The sequence below is a fragment of the Trichinella spiralis genome (assembly GCF_000181795.1).
Source record: "Trichinella spiralis strain ISS 195 chromosome Unknown Scfld1557, whole genome shotgun sequence".
In the NCBI taxonomy this organism is placed as follows: Eukaryota; Metazoa; Nematoda; class Enoplea; order Trichinellida; family Trichinellidae; genus Trichinella; species Trichinella spiralis.
The window spans coordinates 794,771-813,526 of NW_003528496.1; the positions used below are offsets into that span (position 1 = coordinate 794,771).

At 34.5% G+C, this 18,756-nt stretch overlaps 7 protein-coding genes across 7 annotated transcripts; 5 read left to right on the plus strand and 2 right to left on the minus strand.

The window, feature by feature from the left end:
* Nucleotides 1–488: 488 nt before the first annotated feature.
* Tsp_04716 (conserved hypothetical protein) lies at nucleotides 489–848 on the minus strand. Its single transcript, XM_003369249.1, has one exon. The coding sequence runs from the start codon at nucleotides 846–848 to the stop codon at nucleotides 489–491; it is 360 nt and encodes a 119-aa protein (XP_003369297.1).
* A 1,405-nt stretch (nucleotides 849–2,253) lies between these two features.
* Tsp_04717 (conserved hypothetical protein) lies at nucleotides 2,254–2,815 on the minus strand. Its single transcript, XM_003369250.1, has 2 exons — nucleotides 2,770–2,815; nucleotides 2,254–2,597 (listed from the first exon to the last, which is right to left on the minus strand). Exons 1-2 carry the CDS (start codon nucleotides 2,813–2,815, stop codon nucleotides 2,254–2,256), a joined length of 390 nt encoding a protein of 129 aa, XP_003369298.1.
* A 226-nt stretch (nucleotides 2,816–3,041) lies between these two features.
* Nucleotides 3,042–4,574, plus strand: Tsp_04718 (UbiD family decarboxylase). Its single transcript, XM_003369251.1, has 3 exons — nucleotides 3,042–3,166; nucleotides 3,425–3,739; nucleotides 3,878–4,574. Exons 1-3 carry the CDS (start codon nucleotides 3,042–3,044, stop codon nucleotides 4,572–4,574), a joined length of 1,137 nt encoding a protein of 378 aa, XP_003369299.1.
* Nucleotides 4,575–6,863: 2,289 nt separating this feature from the next.
* Tsp_04719 (hypothetical protein) lies at nucleotides 6,864–8,000 on the plus strand. The gene is made up of 4 exons (XM_003369252.1): nucleotides 6,864–6,903; nucleotides 6,957–7,090; nucleotides 7,140–7,301; nucleotides 7,902–8,000. Exons 1-4 carry the CDS (start codon nucleotides 6,864–6,866, stop codon nucleotides 7,998–8,000), a joined length of 435 nt encoding a protein of 144 aa, XP_003369300.1.
* Nucleotides 8,001–8,710: 710 nt separating this feature from the next.
* Nucleotides 8,711–9,699, plus strand: Tsp_04720 (putative ubiquitin associated and SH3 domain-containing protein B). The gene is made up of 3 exons (XM_003369253.1): nucleotides 8,711–8,810; nucleotides 8,909–9,617; nucleotides 9,663–9,699. The coding sequence occupies exons 1-3, from the start codon at nucleotides 8,711–8,713 to the stop codon at nucleotides 9,697–9,699; spliced, it is 846 nt and encodes a 281-aa protein (XP_003369301.1).
* Nucleotides 9,700–11,094: 1,395 nt separating this feature from the next.
* On the plus strand, nucleotides 11,095–11,457 carry Tsp_04721 (conserved hypothetical protein). The gene is made up of 2 exons (XM_003369254.1): nucleotides 11,095–11,191; nucleotides 11,324–11,457. The coding sequence occupies exons 1-2, from the start codon at nucleotides 11,095–11,097 to the stop codon at nucleotides 11,455–11,457; spliced, it is 231 nt and encodes a 76-aa protein (XP_003369302.1).
* Nucleotides 11,458–15,023: 3,566 nt separating this feature from the next.
* On the plus strand, nucleotides 15,024–18,600 carry Tsp_04722 (hypothetical protein). Its single transcript, XM_003369255.1, is given in 4 exon segments — nucleotides 15,024–15,048; nucleotides 16,445–16,779; nucleotides 17,195–18,319; nucleotides 18,331–18,600. 4 exon segments carry the CDS (start codon nucleotides 15,024–15,026, stop codon nucleotides 18,598–18,600), a joined length of 1,755 nt encoding a protein of 584 aa, XP_003369303.1.
* Nucleotides 18,601–18,756: the final 156 nt, after the last annotated feature.

The window sequence follows — 18,756 nt, forward strand, 5'->3', positions numbered from 1 at the left end:
TAGCACTACTCTTCGACGCAATTTTTTCAATAACAGTTACAGTACACCTCACATGATGTTCAAGTATTAATCAGTTCATACTGTCTGTAACATATCTCTTTGCGTTACATACACTAAAATACTACCAAGGAAAATCACAAAAATAGTGCCAATAGCCATGAAAACAAGAGGAAAATGGACAAGTAATTTAAATAATATGCTAAGATTTTGTTATGAACGTAACGACACCAACCTCGTCGGTGCGACCTGTCCATGGGCTGGTGCCCAAAGGTCGCGGGTAAAGCAAGATCAATACTCGCGTACCGCCGGCCAGATCGCTCTCCTGGTTGGGGTCAGAGAGACCCCTGAAGCGACTTACGGATGACCGTTGCTCGCGAGACAATGGCTATTTACGCCATAACGCCAGCAGCGGGCCAATAAAGTACCTGGAGAAGCAGCCATCAGGACGAGAACGCCAAATGACCATCGCGAGATCAAAGAAGCCGAACTCATGACAGCTTTATCGGAAGCCGACGGTGATTTAGATCGGCGCCAGCGATAGCAAGTTCCCCCGCGGTGAGCGGGCTGCTCATTGGCGGTTCGAGCGAGCTACCCGCTTTCGGACGCCGACCTCGGGCTCTATATATAGGGCCATGAAGCGCGCCGCGAAGAAGAAGAGATGGATACCGATAGACACCGAAGTCAGTCGAAATCGCTGTCTTTCGCGTAATCATTGAATTCTCGTGCCGTTGTTTGTTCCTGTTACATATTGACTGTCTGTTCGCTGCTGTCGACGGAGTACGTTCCTCTGATTGTCCGTTGTCGAATAAAACAAACGTGTATTCGTTGCGTATTCGATCCGCTTGCATTCTACCCACGCGACCGTCTTCATGACTGCCCACATTCGGTTGGTCAAGAAGAATCTACATCATCCAGTCCACTCTCATTTGCCTGAGGAACGAACGTCTGGCAAATTGTACTTGAGCATCGCAGGCGTACAGAACCCTCCTACGGTTCTTACAGATTTATTTATTTATGGAACACACAAGATCGTGTAAACGACGAAACAAAGGATTCTGTAGTTAACGTGATGAAACCTAAAGATCAGTACAGTAGAGCTGATGAAGGAGAGAGAAGAAGATTGATTGATTGACGGATGTTGGGAGAAGTGACGTATTGAAACGCGTGTTACTGCATCTTAACTTGTGTATTTGTGACTCTTAACGGATACGATCTAGTTATCGGTTGCCTTGGTTCGTATTTATCTGACCCAGAATAAAATTGTGTGACTCAGTTGTGCTTGCTATTTGCCGAACACAATGTGAAAGTAGTGTTGACGTGACATAAGTTCATTAGTCGAAATTGAACTTGACTTTGCGCCTAGACAAAGATAGTCAGCACCTAATATTAGACCGCCATTAATACCTGATTGTCAAAAAAGATTACCGTATGTTGTTGAGATCGTTGCAGTGTAAAGAAAAAAACGCGCCGAAACAAGCTGTCGTGGCCACGACTAGTGGAAGCGGAACGGATTAGTTACTTGACTTGCGTCTGATACCCGAGTTCGATGGATTGCCCCAACAGTCGGTGGTGGAGTGGCTGAAGAAGATGGAGATGGTGTGCAAGAAACGTGAGATGAACGATGTGCCAGCGTCATCCCGCTGAGGCTGACGGGCGGGGCCTTCGCCGTGTACCTGCAGCTGAGCGCTGACGAAAGTTCAAGCGTGGACAACGTGAAGGAAGCGTTTCTGGACGCCTTCATGACTGACTCCTTCGTGGCCTACGACCAGTTCGTTTCGAGAAAGCTGGGTCCCGACGAGTCGTCTGATGTGCTGCTGGCGGAGCTGAGGAGGCTAGCGACGCTAATTGGTGTTGTCTCTGAGAAAGCCCTGGCGTGCGCCTTCGTCGCCGGCGTGCCGCAGCACGTCCGCCAGCTCGTCAGCCCAGATCTTCCATTCGCGACCCCACTCTGAGCAGCTGGAGGCGGTATTAAACGATCCCCGGAAGAGTTGCTAACAAGACGTTTCCGGGTCAGGTGTTTTACGAAATTCTTTGCCTGACTGCGGTACTGATGCGTCTACGCTCCGTGCGGCAACGGCATAGCGTATAGGTCATCGCAGCGAGAAAGAATTGCACGGTGGAAGAGGCGCTGTACCTATACAGCGTAACGCCACCAGACAGCCGCAACGCGTGGACAGCCCCGATGAACATTATACACACCTACCCAATCAGGACGCGGGACGTGGATCGAACGGTGACTCAGTATGGGTGAGACTACCCGGAGCGAGGTATGACATCCGACACCACAAGGTCACTGTGATAGGCGTTGTCTCTGAGCAGGCGGTAGAGGTGGACTGGATGCCGCGACATGTCAAAGATCTTCGGCATAGAACGTCGTCCTAGTGCGCAGCAAGCGACGTCTCTGAGTAGACTGCTGTTGAAGAAGAAGAGATGATCATCCACCTTCGCCCACACGACAACGCGGATGGGGGTCAGTCTCCGGAACCGGCGCCTGAGCCCACCTCCGTCAGACCCAGGCGCTCGACGAGGTTTTGCAGGCCACCCGCGCGTCTGTGTTGTGATTAGGTCATCGGGGGGAGTGTGCCCTGAGGGGGCAGCTAATATTAGGCCGCATGTCAAAAAAGATTACCGTATGTTGCTGTGATCGTTACGGTGTAAAGAAAAAAATGCGTTGAAATATCAGCAAGGAACCTGACTATCAGATCAAGTGTAGCAAGAATTATTCGGCGCGGCTGCTACATTTTTTGGTGTCACGAGCCGGGAACACACCGATAGATTTCACAGACTGGACAGTCTCTGAGAAGCAGAACTCCATTGACTGAAGAAGTCGAGATTCCTGAACGACTGCCGTGTAACCCTTCAGATCGATGCTTGAGATGGACAAGTTGCTTCATCGCGCAAGAACTCTCAGTTGCGTTGGCTGAAGTCAGCCATTAACGATCTGAAAGATGCTTTGATCTCATGATGACATGAGTACCATGGTGGGTGACCCCTCTCGAGCGGTATAAAGCTTTGAAGACTCCGTACAACTTGATGGAAACATGTACACCCTATGTCTCCCGTGGTTGACAGACGGGACTCAACTGCCGAATAATTATCATCGAGCAGTGATGAGACTACGACAGACTGGGAGAAGCTTGATGAGAAATTCTCACAAAGCCTACCAGTACGAAAGGGGTATGAAAGAATATCTAGAAGAAGAATTTGTGGAAGAAGTGTGTTCGATACACATGGTCAGAAAGGAATAACGTGGTATCTGCCACACCATACGGTTATCTGTGAAGAAAAACTCAGCACAAAATGCGGAATCGTATTTGACGGTTCAATAAGATAAGAAGGAACCCCCCTCACTCAACATCTGGACCCAGGACCGCCCCAACAGAAAGACCTTGTCAAAATTCTGATACGCTTCCTGAGATTCCAGATCTACGACATTTCGAATTCTTGCGAATCAGGATCGGAATGCGAAACAGGATCGTGACATTTGCCGATTTCTCTGGAACCTTGAAGTCCAAGAAACACCTCGTGTATTTCATTTTAAACGAGTATGCTTCGGACTGACATGCTACCCATTTCTGGTGATGTGCGTGATGAAGCATCATGCCGAGAAACATCGAAATGAATTTCCTGAATTGGTGAGCGAAATCCTCGAGAACATGTACATCGATGATTTGGTGATCTCGATTGATGATTTGGGGATCGATAACAGTGATGCAATTAAGAACACTGATGAGACTCGGTGGGTTTGATTTGAAAAAACTGTAGTCGTTACTTCATCTGTTTCAAAGATGAATCATCAGAATACCATAAGGATTACTTTATGAAAGGAAAGTACGAGGTCCTACGATCCCTCATGAATGTTTTAGCTGAAATCCAGCAAGAAAATGGATGTGAGTGCAACGGATTCGACACAGACGGTGGGAATGAATTTGTCAACAAAGAAGTTGATAGCTTTCTTACAGAGAGGAGAATTGTGCATGAAAAGAGCCCGCCTTATACTCATCAGTGTAATGGGATGGTTGAAAGGGAGAATAGAACACTCGTTGAACAGGCAACTTCAATGCTGCATGGAAGAAATTTTTGTTCCAAGAAGTCTCTGGGCTGAAGCAGTCCATACTGCTGCCTGTCTTCTAAATCCAAGCCTGTCCAAACGGAAATTAACAACCAAAATGCCGTATGAAAAATGGTTTGGAAAGCGTCCAACTGTTGAGCATCTGCGAGTTTTCGGCCGTGATGCATATGTACACATTCCTGATCAGCATCGAAAGAAATTCGATCGAAAAGCCCGAAAAATCGTTTTTGTTCGCTATGGAACAAGTAATAAAATTTTCAGAATTTTTGATACCCATAAGCATCGAGTGGATGAAGTGGCAGATGTTAAATTTAATGGGTCTCTCCAGAAGAGACTGGTGCTTATTGATGGGGAAGAAGAAAGCGGCAGCGGTGTACGAGAATATGAAGGAGATGAAAGAAGATCCAGAAGAAAGAATAAGAGGAGAGAAGAGAAGACTTGTGTTATTGTATGGTACCTCAGGCGGAAGCATCCATACACTGAACCTGAACATCTACAGTAAACATTCACGAAAAGTATATAAAAATGGGGATTGAACAGTCTTCGGGTTAGTATGCACTATTTTGCTTGATATTGGCTAGTAAACGTTTATTGTTTCTGTTCCTGTTTGTTGTGCATCAGCTTACGGAATAGCCACGGACGCGGGGCTATAACAACTTGTATTTGTATAATTGTAAAATTTGTAAGAGTAGATGGATATATAACACCGTTCTTATCACTACTATAGAAAGTTATTTTGTTATTACTATTCTTTGTTACTTTATTTAAAAGTCCAGTTTTAAAAAACAGAAAACGAAATTACACTAATAATCATGTACAAACTTCTAGTTACGTTAACTGCGGTTAATGGCGTGAACTTTGCTTCACATGTATCATCAATCTTAAATTTATATGTATAACTTTCAAACTGCATCGTAATTGAAAAAAATTTCTACAGTCAAATTTAGTATTTCTTTAATTCTTCACGTGTTATTTACAACAAGCAGAGTGACATTTCAATGGTTCCAAATAAAAAACATAATTTACTTTCATCTGTTGAACTGCCATTAAAACACTGCACCACAAATTGGAATAGCATAAATACATCAACATTATTCAGTAATGCATGAATCAATTCATAAAATATTAAAAAGCATAACAACAAAAATACTTATGCATAGAACAAACATTTATTGTATCATATTATACGATTATTTATTTAATATTATAATCGTATAATAATATTATGTTTAAAAATGATGGAAATGCGTGAAATATATAACTAGTGTTGATCTGCATCAGCAATATAAGAGAAAACCATTGAACGTCGTACGGACAAACAACAGACAAAAGAATGACAAAATAACTTTGTCATCTCAAGATGGAGCCTCAAATCTGAACTGACCGATCAGATTGCCCATTTGGCCCGTGAATTCTCTCAGCGGATAGCCTTCGTCTACTCGCATTGTCTCATAAATATTATGCTTTAAAATTATTTCAAATACATAAATACGTTTGTATTAATTTATATAACTTATTAATATCAAATGTACAAAGGAATTTAGTTTAAACAAACTGTAATGATAATCTGTTGTAAACTGAAAATAATAGTATAATAATATTTGTAAATTCTTTTCATACTACATTATGAATTTCACTTTTTGATAAGTACATGTGTAGCCAATTTAAACAGTAAAGTTACAAATAAAATAACTCAGCAAATTGAACGCCAATTTCAAAATGTATAAATTATTATTTATTTATTTAAAAATGTTTGTGGATGATGGAATAAAACCACTTTCGTTAAATAACTTTATTTGGACTCTTCATGTCCTTTAAAAGACATATATTTTTCAACATTTTCTGGCGCTATTGGACGAGCGTATTGCTTTCTTTCGTAAACAGAAAATACAATAATAGCCAAGCTGCTTGTAATAAATACGACTTGAGAAAGAACTCTATTGATCTCTGAAAGCGTTACCATCTCAAACAAATCGTTTCAACTAGTTGAAAACTGCCTGAAATAAGTTTACAAGGAAATAAAATCAATTTCTTTAATTTATAATTTAACTTACCAAATCCTTACAATAATTTTCCAATTTTATGTACAACTGCTTGGAATTATAAAATATTATTTCCAAATTATCAGAATTATAGATCATATTCGAATAAAACAATACTGAAAAGAACTGCAGCACAAATTAATCAGTCTATTCTTACTATAATCCGTTTTCATTGCGATTCTCACGTTTAAATATGCTTTTCTTCACATCTTTATGCTACTTATTGCTTAAGAATTAAAGTGTTTACTTTTCTGTATTGGTATGAATTACGAGAAAAATTTTAAATAAATGAAGTGTTCAGCAATTTTCCATTTAGCAAACTAAATAGACTTTATTTATATCTACAGGTTTCAATATTATTATATGCAATTATGCAAGCTATTATTTTTTAAATTGTAAATTAACTATAAAAATAGTTGACTCTATGTAAATTTATTTTTCTTCTTTATTTTCGTTTACTGTATTTTCGTGTTAATGAATTGTACTATGGGTTATTTTTTTTGAAACTTTTTAGGATTGGTTGGAATTTTTTGCATTTTGCTTAATTTACATTTTCATCACTTTACAAGTTACAGATACATTTTGCAGATGTTTTTTTTAATACTCATAATATGTTAACGTGCGTAACGTAACATTAGAATATTCCATCGGTATGAAAATTATTTAATCTTATTTTTATTGTTTTAGTGGTTGTTATAATTATTTTTTAATTCTTCTCTTTTGTTGCTTTAAGTGTGCTTAATTTGAAAATGTTGCTCACATCATCGATACTACGATTTTTGAGTGGAAGTATGATATCTTATTGTTTGTTGTTTTAACTACTATACAATATTAAATTTAAGAGTATCACATTAGTGTTCGTTTTTTGTATAAGAAGCGTTTCTTTCGTGGTATCTATTTAACTGATGGAATGATAGCTCGGAAAGGTGATGTTTTGGTTCGTATGTTTAACATGGATTATTTTCCTGGCATGAATGTAAGCAAATGAAAGTTATTAATAAAAGTTAAATTATTTTTATGTTAAGGTATCCTACAAGCAAGAGATGCATGACAAAGTATTGCGTGCGATGTGCGATGGAACCGTTTTGATATCAACGGAAAATGTAGAAGCTGACTTCCAGTATTTTGGTATAGAAAATACCTACAAATGGAGACATGAAGTACCATTACATAAGCTAACTTTTAACGTTATTCCATTTCCAGAATCGAATCGATTTCTTTTGGTTGAAGAAGTGTAATCATTTTTCATTGTTTCTGATAAAATCATTTTACATTGCCTTATTGTTTTGAATAAATTTTACATTATATTGTACATATAAGAAAAATAATTTGATAATGAAATATTAAAGCTGCTACAGTAATTATAGAAGTAAATATATGAGTAAATATGTGTTTGTTAAAGCAAACCACGAATTGAAAGTGACAGATTATACGAAATTTTTCCATTGTAGAATAAAATATATACAAAAGAATGTATGTAGTAAGTATAAAAATAGTTCATGGGCAAAGTTTATGCTATAACATAAATGTTGCATAATTGTAACTTTGTTTTCAATCTTTTTATCAACTCTGCAGTAATTTATATTGTGGATTTAATTAAAAATTATGAAACTGCTGATATGTGAAATTTTCTGTTGCTTCCTTTGGTTTACACGCTAAACCATAACGAATATAATGAATAATCTAACTATTGTATGTATTGATTCTTATTCATGATATTTGTCACGTTGGTCTGATATTGTTATGTGGTTGTTTATTTAGTTAAAACTTATTTTTTTAATGTTAAGGTGTATTTAATAATTGATTTTTGTATCCACTACGTTTATGCTGAGAAGCAACGACGGGTTGAGCAATATATGGATGAATGTATGGGCAGTTCTTTATGACCTTATCATACTTAACGCTTGAGCCGCGTATTTAAGCCGCCTTCCAAGTTGTTTTGTATTATATATTGTAGTTTTTGTCTGTCTCTTCTCTCTTTTTTCTGTTTGATACGGTTCTTTGTCGCGTTTTATTGTTATCCTTGATATTGTGCAGCAATATTAGTAGTATTATATCTAACCGCAGGCTGTATGAGCAAGCGAACACGTAACAGTTGTTTCATTGATTATTTGTATCCTTCATAATGTTGCTTGCTGTATGATTGTATGCTTGATAAAGTGAAGTACTAATTTCAATAAAAATTTAAAATTATTAAAAATTACACTTAAAGTTATGGTAATTGTATTGGAAATATTTTATCCGGTGAAGGTTTCAGTGCTGCAGCAATTACAAAATATTAGCTCATGGAGTATTTGAAATTATCAGCTAACCATATCCTAACTCATGGAGGCGAAAAAAACATTTGCATGTAATCGAATCATTCTAAAACTATTTTCAACTAATTAGCGAAAGAAGCCATGCAAAAATGCATGCTCATTCTAGAACAGAATGTGTGATCTGTTGCTAACTGAATATTATGACTGTTGTTCATTTGCTGCTGGCTAAAGTAGTTTAAAATTGAATAAGTTTAAGCAAAAACTTTAAAACTAAAACAATAATATTTTAATATACTTTAAAAGTTTTACATTAAATTGCTAAATTTAAACAAAACATTATGGATAAGCTCAACAAGAAACAGAATAAGGTTAGTATTCTCTGCTTGCTTGACGTAGCAAGTGTTGTGCATATTGAGCAATGGCAAATGAACCACAACCGTTAAACGCTTTGCCAGAAGGACAAAGTGAGGTAAAAGGAGACAAGGTACAAGAGAACAAAGAAACAGTAGAATTGTCTGGGAGAAGAATTTTTTTAGTCCGCCATGGAGAACGAATGGATCGCGTTTTTCCAGGTTGGTTGCGTCTTGGTTTCACAGATTTAGGAGAGTATAGACCATATGATTTGAATATGCCATTAAGAGCAGTAAAACGAGAAAATGGATGGAAAGATTTTTACAATGATCCACCGATTACTGAAATTGGTTATGCGACATCACAAATGATTGGACGAGGTATGAAACTGAGTGGAATTGGATTTGACATGGTCTACTGTAGTCCAGCTTTGCGTAGCATTCAAAGTGCCCATGGAATATTGAAGTCGTTTGCTGGTTCAAATACAAAAATTTGCATCGAAGCAGGTCTGTTTGAATACTTGGGTTGGTATGAAAATGCAAATTTGAATTTTCTTAATACTGATCAGTTGGTCAGTGAAGGATATGAAATACAACCAAATTACATTCCATACATGATGGCGCAAACATTGAAAGATAAGTTTCATAGTGAAACTATTGAAGAATATTACAAACGAGTCAATACGGTGGTTAACTACATTGTGAGTTTGCATGGAAAAACAAAGTGCAATTTGTTGTTCGTCGTTCATGCACCAACAATTGATGCCATTGGTCGAAGTTTGATGAAAAAATCTGCTACTAATTTGTCCAATTATGAACTTAGCAAAATGGGTATTCATTATCCATATGCTTCCGTTGTCGGCTTAGAAGAAATAAAAGCAAATGGAGAATGGCAGTTAATGCCAAATATATTGCCACCAATTTCATGTTTAGATTTTAGTAACCGCGTAAATTTGAATTATTTTACTCGTCCATAACTTTCTTTCTGCTATATTAACGTCACATCAATATCAGTGAATAATTGTAAATTTAGAATCATATTTGTATGAAATGTTATTTTTTTGTAAATGTTTCCACTGATATAATACTGTAAATAAATATTTTTAATCAAATTAAAGTGAAATAAATAATAACTATAAAATAAATAGTTTTACTTTTGAAAAATATGAAATTATACTTTTATTTGGAAAACATCTTGCAAAATGCTTCAATATATTGGCAGTTGGGGCTTATTTTTCGTTAATTGAAAATTATGTATTCGTTTCAGTTTTCAACTAATGTCTTTCTTCAGGTAATGTAATTCAAACCGGAAATGTTCAGTGAATTGGATAATTTGTTGGTTTCTGTTGATAATAGTGAGTTGTAGTATTAAAAGTAAGGATTTTTAGTTGTTTTTCATACCAACGTATTTTCGTTGTTGAAAACAATTAATTTGAAATTATTAATTTTTAATTGCCTATTTGCTTCATTTACATATTACTTTTCGCTTTAAATCGTATGCATTGTAATGCATGACAATATAGATTAATATTGGTTAAATTCAACCGACTTTTAGAACTTACATTAGGTTTGCTTTGGCAATAACTTTCAAGTTTGGCTTTGAATTTAACAGCGTTGATTCATATGTTATTGATATCTTTTATCAAAGGTTGCAGTTGCTTAGTTCCTAAAGTTGCGGCTTATACATGAAGAATCTCCAAAGTGCAACATATCTTTGTTAATATGCTTTTCTGTAATTGAAAAGGTAAGCATTTTGTTGTATAAAAGTATTGCTATTTGAACTGTTGATTAATGTAAGCTAATTTCATTTCATAAATATTTCAGTCAACTGAATCAACTAAATTTTTTCAAGTTTTGTTTTTTTGAATTTATGTAATTTTTACTACAAGAACAGACAAATCCATGTGTAGAATTCGCAAAACGTTTTTTTGCTGCTTGCATGTGCATTTCAAATATTGAAATCAACGGCGAATTTCATAACTACTTACTTAAGTTAGAATATGTAATATTTTAATTTTAAATGTCATTACAGAGAGATTGTTATAAATGTAGTCAGTGAAAATATTAGCGGAGCAAAAGCCAAAAAGTAAAATTATATAATATTACTACAACTACTAATTTAAAAAACACTAAATTGCACGGACAGGTAATGGACAAAAGATTCGACATTATCAGCATGCAATCCATACAAACCTAATAATCAAAACGTCACCGTTCTTTGTTGCTTATGTAATTTGCATATTGTTATAATTTTTATGTTAATTTCTATGTATTTTGTCGTTGCTAATATAGTCTCAAATATTTATAAAAAAATTTGTGTCTAAATAATTTTTCAAAGCGCAGCGTTGACAAATGCAGAAATTCGACTAAAAATGGCTCCAGTATGGCCAGCAAAACATTTTGCTAAGATAGCAGTGTCAGAGCAATGCTTTCATGAAAAGAAGAAGAAAGAGAAGAAGCAAGTTTCCAGTAAAACTATTTGTTTATGTTGATCACATGTATACTTTCTTACGTTCCTCGAGTTCAATGTTAGAACTGTGTGAATTTTAATATCCTCTGTGATTCAAATCTTACAATTTGTTTTTATTTAAAAAATTTCAGTTAGTCCATTTCTCAACATTTTTGTACACTTATTCATCAGTTCTCATTTAATGATGTTTTTCAAATGTTTTATGTATTACATGTATCAAAAATATGAGTATGGGCATTTGAATATTCAGCATGAATATAAATGATTTTTATTTCATTAACTACCCAGTAAATGCTAAAATATTTATGTATTCATGGATTTATTCTCCATTATTGTAGCATATTGATGTCGCAATTTATATTCAGGAATTTAAAAAAGAATTTTATTTTTTTACAAGTGCTTCCATTTCTTATAGTATTAATATGAATAAAAATGTGTTCACTAGTTTGGAATGTTTACAGTTTTTTGCTTTTAATATACACGCTTATAATTTTATTCCGCACCATCTGAGGTGCTAAATAAATTGCTTACTTATAAATGAATAGTCAGTGTGCTTTCGGTCAGGTAGATGTGACCGCTGGTTATTAAACATACTGACTAACTAATGATGACTGCAGGTCACGTTGAGAATTCGAACTAGTGACCAGGTGATGGTATTTTGCCATCCCACTTCAAGTTCTATGAATTGAAATGAATTATTTAATAAAATGTTTTTAAATTAAATTAAAATAATTCTGCACATTTGTGCATGAATAAATTTACTTGTTGAATTTAACACTGCATTTTCAATTTCATCAATATGAGAATACATTCACTGTTAAATGATCATTTATTACATATTTGCAAGGTCTACGGTTAAACTTATTGTGCTTGCTTATCATTATTATGTAATATTTACAAAAATTGTTTTTATAATTAGTTCCATATATTTATAAAAATGAATAAATATGGAATTAATGTAAAATATCTGCAACTTTAAATTGAAGAAGTGCCAAACGCATTATTAAATAGATTAAAGAATATTTTTTAAATTTCATGACTTTACTAATGTTCTCAATTTCAGTTGAAATGAATGAGACCTAAATCATGGGATGTTCTTCTAACAGCACACTCTGGTTCTGATTTTAAGCTCATCTATTAATGTCAGTTTGGTCAAATGAGCATCAATATTGATAATGAATTTCAAACTTCAGGTTACGTGTACTGCCTGCCCTATGTGGTCACTATCGCCACGTATAGCAGTGAAAATTATTAATTGTATTCCATTTAATTTTTGCAAAGATGCCTTTTTGAAATTAAATTTAATTTTTTGATTTTTTTAAAAGTATAATAAAAAATTTAAAATATGATTTGCTGATTTGCAATTTGCAACGCAATGCTTAAGATGAATATTTATTCAAGTTTTTACTTTATCTTTTTAACACTCGTTCTAAACATCACAATATCATTCTGTAGTTTTATTACTTTCAATTATTTAGTTCATGCAACTTTATAAACATGCTTTTCATACGCTGAGCTGCTATCATGCTATGCGACTTAACATGTTTTCACTTATCTGAATGTAAAAATTTGTTATTACGTAAAATTGAGAGTTTCATTATTAAATTTAGAATTTGGTATTAATATCAGCTTAGTAGTAGTTCAGTATCAACAAATAGCTCAGTCTTCTACGATACACTTTCACTGCAATTCAGCTGAAATATGTACACACACATCAGTATATGAGGTGCATTCAGCAACTGTATTCCATTTCTGCAGTTCTAGGCAGCTCTACTCATTTGACTAAATGGTGCAATAACTTATAGAAGAACAGCATTGCAGTTTTCTACTATTTTATAAAGCTTTTAACCCTTTTAAATGGACGTTAGTGCTCTTGCTTATATTATGTATTTTTTAAAGAGCAATCTTTTCATTCTGCACTCATTTTTGTTAGAAATAAATATGCGTATACTAAACAACCATCTTTTTAATCATTGAAATTACCACATTATTTCGAACTTTGTGGCACGAGAAAACAGGAGTCACTCAGGAATGTCACATCGCACCTATATCCCCGCTTTACGCTGGTAAAGAGCTTTCAGTTTGACATTCTACAGCTACATTATGCACAACAGCTTGTGCAAATTGAAAGGAGCATTTTTTTAATGATGTTCTGTGCAGATGGAATTGGGGCTGTTTCAAAATTACATGTAATTTTTTTCATGCCGACTTTAGGTGTAGTGCATTAAAAAAATATAAAAGCACATTGAAAAGAATGTGCTTTTTGAACTTCAATAAACAAACGCCAAAATTTACGGTGCAAAAGTCATTAACCGTGAACAATTGCTAAAATGAATTCACTGTTGCTTTTAAACTTACATTTCACTATGCTGTGCGCATGCAAGTTGATAATTTCAAATTCTCATACATATAGAACATTGATTTATTGTTGAAGGAAGTTTGCAGGATCATCTGATATTGTCAAATCTGAAAAAGATAGGAATAGAGTTTTGGCTTTGGCTTTCCTGCGTTCATGATGCCCAGATCAGAAAATGATTTCATGGCCTCTTCATCGCAAACAGATGCTATATTGCTCCGTAGGGTAGCTTTTGCCGGTGTTTTGGCTCAGGTTCGCATCAGTTTGGTACTTGCCTTCTGTGTTACATTGATATTCAGAATAAATATTCTACTTTGACATACCAAAAATCTGTAGACATGTTCTGTAATACTGAAATCCAGTATGCTGCGACTGCATTATTGCTTCTCTTCAGTCTGCATGATGTGACTATTTCCTTTTGTGCATTGGTTAAAAAACATCCGTACGGCTTTGAATAAGTAAAAAGTTAACCACAGAAAAATAAAGCAAAACCTCGTAAAACTTTGAATGTATACTCCACGACAAAATTAATTTCAAGATAATTAGTTCAGGAGCTTGACCAGAAAGATCTGTCGAAACTTAAAGTGAAATATCATTCTGAAAAATAGGCAAAAATTGAAAGTTAAAAATACAAAATCCTGCACTTGTAACTTTATTGATTTGCATTTTAAAATTCAATTTTCAAAATTCTCTTTATTGTCCTGAGCAAAGTGAAACAGTCAATCGGTGTTTTCTGATTATTGAATTTCACACACAATGTGGCGTTACTGATCTCTGTTGGTGTCACTATTGGTAAGCCGAGTTAAAATTATTTTTGTTAACCTTAATTCATCAAAGTGACGCTGATTGATGAGCTTGGACTCTTGCAGTGCGCCGTTAGGAGAACATCCCTGAATTATTTTGTTAGCTGCCAGTGACAATGACATTGGCATCCTATTTAGGTCACTGCTGTGTGAATGATGACCTAAATTTTATATTCAAACTCATGTAAATGAGATCACAATTCTTCATGTTTATTGCTGGTTTTGGAAGTGCTACTTTGTTTCGAAACGTTTAATGTAAATATGATGTTCATATCTTATTACTCTTTGTTATTAATATTAGGAACGTCTGTTCAAAAAGGTAATTTTTTCTTTACATGTATTTTCCATCAAATTTAGTTCATTTTTTAAGAGAAATTAATATTATTTAATTAATTAATTAATTTAAATAATATTCAATAAATAATAATTATTTTAATGATAATAATATTATTATTAGTAAAATCTTTAATGAATATAAATTTCATCTTTGCAGTTTTGTTTCAATTAGCAGCTAGTATTTACTGAATATTCAACATAAGCTGCCCAGAAAAGTTATACATTGAAAATCAAATTGTATTTGGTATTATGACAAGAATGCGTTTATTTCTGTTTGCTGAATTTTAAAATTAAAGCGCCAATCTTTTGTAAAGTATATAAACAAAAGATTTCAAAATGCTAAGGCAAACATTACATGCAGGTTAATACATTTTAATAAAATTACTTGTAATAATTTGTTTTGTTTAAATGTATACAATGCTATCTGTTGCTTTGGAGTTTAATGTAAAATCTTTGACCATATGTGAGCAGCATACAAGTGGCAAAAAATGTTTGCCATGTAATATCTGATGTAAATAGAGTTTGCAAATTTACTATTTATTACACTGTTAAGATTATGCTTTCTTGCATAATTAAATTTATTTGAAGATTTAATTAAAATTGCAGCAGCGCATTCAAATTTTTCTTAAAGTTGAAAAAGAATAATTTCATTTCAAATTAGTGACGATTGAAAGTTGAAAATGAATATTATATGAAATGATATTATATGAAATATATTTAAATATCAGCATTTGAAAAAATAATACGCATTCAATAATTAAGCTCAAAGCTGTGAAACACGAATGATAAAAAAATTTAATGACTAAAATAATTAACTGTTTGATGAAATTATGAAAGACGCAATGACAGCAAAGAGAAAGCTATTAAAAATTCAATTTCTAAAAGTTACAAGCAAAAGTATTATTTAAATTATTTATTTGTGTTTTAGTTTATTAAATTGGCGTAAATTAAATTTACTTGGTGGCTAACAGTATGCCGAGTGTTCAAAACCGTTTTATTTTGTTGAGCTACCGGTAGGGTATATTTATTTATTTGGAAATAGTAAATTAATAATTTATTTATTGAGGACAGTAAGTCAATGGAAGTTATGGTTGCTTTCACGCACATATGGGCATGCATATTGTGAATGAAATAAAGCAGCTGAATTTTTTAGTAACAGTTAGTGAATGCGCGCTTTATTTTACTTTAAACAAATGTGGTATTTGCAAATTTAAAAATGTTGATTTGACGTTTGTTTAGCTAGATATTAAAATATTTTCATTCAATTTCAATTTTATTCCTGCATTTTAAGGCAATATGTTTTCTAAAACAGAGCGAAATGCTGAATAAAGTAGCAAAAATTTCAGCTTTGAAAGTCCATTTGAAATTTATGATACGTATATTGCTGTGTTGTGTTAATGAAAACTGTAAACGTCAGTGCAAACTGCCTATATTTTCGAAAATGAAGCTACCATGTCAGTTGCTTTTGTTTTTTTTGCCATTGTGAATAGAATATTTTACATTGAAATATGTGAAAAATATTTTTAAAGTATCAAGAAACGTTACTATTTTAATAATTTTGAATTAATTGCTATCATTAAAAATTTCAACGAAACTTTACATTTATCTCTAATAAAACTTTCCAAAATGAAGAATAATCTTCAGCTAAATTTAATTTCAACTTTATTATTTATTTATTTTACTTTCAAAAACCTTTTTCTTTTAAACAAATGTCAAAACTGCTTCAAATTTGCTTGACAAATTGTAAAATTGTTTAGCTTTGTGCCGAATGCAAATGAAGCAGCCCTACGTTACGATACCTCCCGGACCTGAGGGAAAACCTCTGCTGCGAGCCCATTTGCACAAGCAGGCAAAACTTGCTTTATTAAATTTGATCGCTTCAAAACAAACTGAACATATTGATGAATTTGAAAAAGTTCGATTTTCCGATTGCACTTTCAATGCCAATACAGCAGAAGAATATGCAGAATGCATGCTGCCATATATAATACAAAACATACCTCAGTCGAATACCAAAATTAAATCGTCCGCTAAATCACAAAATGTTACTACGGTTGCATCCATTAACGAAACCTGGATAGGATCTTTCAAGGTAATTTTTCGCAGTTTTTAAATGCTACTTTTTAAGCTTTGCTTCAATTAAACGGAAGTTCACTTAAATCAATAATGCATTAATTAAAGATATAATGTTCGGTAAAATGCATGTGCAATAAATATTGAATGCAACAAACAAATGGATAGATGTTTAATATTTTTAAAATTGCATGTCTATATGTTCAAAGCAATAGAGGGAAATATTAGGTGTTGAAATTTTTTCCAAATAGATCAAATTTTCCAAGAATCGTTTTAAAAATTTGCATTTTATTCATTGCAGATAATAAGTAAATAGTTGTAAATAAGTAAATAAATGGAATAATTTTGAAATTCAAAAAAGGTCGTATTCATTAAATATAATTTATGCTAAAAAGTTCAAGCTAAATGCTTTATGAATCATTTTAAAAATTAAGCTAAAGCGACGCTTTCCTCGACAAGTGACATTGGCGAGCAAACAGCTACAACAAATGGAAGCGATGAATCGATTTGCTGTGAAAAAATTTACCGAAGAAGCTGAAAACCATCGGTTGTTAAAAGTGCTAACAAGCCTTACGCAGAAGTTGAGCTTGCATTCACCAGCTTCTGAAGTACTGCGTTCTGTGAAAGAAAAAATGAACATAAGCGATACGAAAATTATCAGTGAACCGGAACGACGCCAAAAATTAATACGTCTGACGAAACGACTCTTGAGTGGTAATATTAATGATGATTCAGAGTCAGAATTATTTGGATGGAATTATTTGCGCAAAGCGATCACTGACACGGAAAAACTGATCACCAATGCCGTTACAAACGGAAATCCACTAACCCTACCAAAATGGCAATACGACATGATGCAACTAGTTAAAGGTATGATCGTGAGCACATTAAAAGACAATTCTACGGAATCCCCTCCGACACGATTACTGTCACCAAGAATCTTGTCTATTACTCCATATCAACGGGACATGATCAACTTGCTTTCGCCTGATCTTTTCAGTTTATTCGAAAACGATGATCCAAACAATCTGCTGCCCCTTCCGCAGCTTTTCCAATCAATGCACAAAGCGGATCAAGAAGTACTGATCGAAATGATCATGGATGTGACCGGTGCTGGTGATATTCTTTCGCTGCAAGATGAAATAATGCCAAATCAGCCGAGAACACTGTTAGAAACTTTGGAATTATTTTCCAAGCCAGTCGGAGAATATTTGCTAGAAGACACCCCTGAGGCACATCTGATACCAGAAACAAAAAAGGTGTTCAAACGTTTGGAAAAAAGTTTAACCCAAGATCAGCACAACGATATGACCAATGATGGTTTTGCCTTTCTGGAGGAACAGCAGTTGGATCTACTGTATGGAGATAAAAATCCGTTCAACATTACTAGCTTGGAGTTTGACAAAAAACTGTACCTGAAGTTGAACAAAACAGAACGTCGGATTGCTTTGATGAATCATATCAGTAAAATGGGCGAAAAATCTAGAATGAAAAGAAGCTTCATTTTGGAGCCAATATTTCTGAAAAAAGTTCACCTAGCACCGAGTGCTCGTGCTCCTGTAATTCTAAGTCCGATTCTGCTGTCGACGGCTGTTTTATCGCCCGCAGTACTTGGACCGATCATATTATCGCCTTTCGCGCTCGGTACGCTGACATTGTCGCCCAAAGTGATCAGTTCTGCAATACTTTCGCCTGTGGTGATGTTTCCGCTAATCATTTCGCCACTTGTGCTTTGTCCGATCATTCTCAACCCTTTCATTCTCAATCCGATAGTTTTGTCGCCCAACGTGTTAAATCCCATCATAATGTCCCCAAGCGCGCTGACACCTCTTATACTTAGTCCTTTTGTTCTCAGTCCATTCATTCTGTCTGGAACCACAACTTCACTGGTCATACTGGAAACCCCCGAGTTTTTGTCCCCCGTTAATCCAAAAACGCCCATTGACCAAACCTTTGCTCTCCTCTGGTCCCCCGCTGGTATTTGTCAAAAAAAAAA

Coding starts and splice junctions, on each gene's coding strand:
- Tsp_04716 (XM_003369249.1), bottom strand. CDS start 848: ATGCAAGCGGATCGAATACGCAACGAATACACGTTTGTTTTATTCGAC.
- Tsp_04717 (XM_003369250.1), bottom strand. CDS start 2,815: ATGGAGTTCTGCTTCTCAGAGACTGTCCAGTCTGTGAAATCTATCG. Junction 2,598..2,769: donor CCAGTCTGTGAAATCTATCG/GTGTGTTCCCGG, acceptor GCCTAATATTAG/CTGCCCCCTCAGGGCACACT.
- Tsp_04718 (XM_003369251.1), top strand. CDS start 3,042: ATGTACACCCTATGTCTCCCGTGGTTGACAGACGGGACTCAACTGCCG. Junction 3,167..3,424: donor AATTCTCACAAAGCCTACCA/GTACGAAAGGGG, acceptor CTGAGATTCCAG/ATCTACGACATTTCGAATTC. Junction 3,740..3,877: donor AAGAACACTGATGAGACTCG/GTGGGTTTGATT, acceptor GCTGAAATCCAG/CAAGAAAATGGATGTGAGTG.
- Tsp_04719 (XM_003369252.1), top strand. CDS start 6,864: ATGTTGCTCACATCATCGATACTACGATTTTTGAGTGGAA. Junction 7,091..7,139: donor ATTATTTTCCTGGCATGAAT/GTAAGCAAATGA, acceptor TTTTATGTTAAG/GTATCCTACAAGCAAGAGAT. Junction 7,302..7,901: donor TACATAAGCTAACTTTTAAC/GTTATTCCATTT, acceptor TTTAATGTTAAG/GTGTATTTAATAATTGATTT.
- Tsp_04720 (XM_003369253.1), top strand. CDS start 8,711: ATGGATAAGCTCAACAAGAAACAGAATAAGGTTAGTATTCTCTGCTTG. Junction 8,811..8,908: donor ATGGCAAATGAACCACAACC/GTTAAACGCTTT, acceptor GAATTTTTTTAG/TCCGCCATGGAGAACGAATG. Junction 9,618..9,662: donor AAAGCAAATGGAGAATGGCA/GTTAATGCCAAA, acceptor TTTAGATTTTAG/TAACCGCGTAAATTTGAATT.
- Tsp_04721 (XM_003369254.1), top strand. CDS start 11,095: ATGGCTCCAGTATGGCCAGCAAAACATTTTGCTAAGATAGCAGTGTCA. Junction 11,192..11,323: donor AGAGAAGAAGCAAGTTTCCA/GTAAAACTATTT, acceptor AAAAAATTTCAG/TTAGTCCATTTCTCAACATT.
- Tsp_04722 (XM_003369255.1), top strand. CDS start 15,024: ATGCTAAGGCAAACATTACATGCAG. Junction 15,049..16,444: donor AAGGCAAACATTACATGCAG/GTTAATACATTT, acceptor AAAATTGTTTAG/CTTTGTGCCGAATGCAAATG. Junction 16,780..17,194: donor CCTGGATAGGATCTTTCAAG/GTAATTTTTCGC, acceptor TTAAAAATTAAG/CTAAAGCGACGCTTTCCTCG.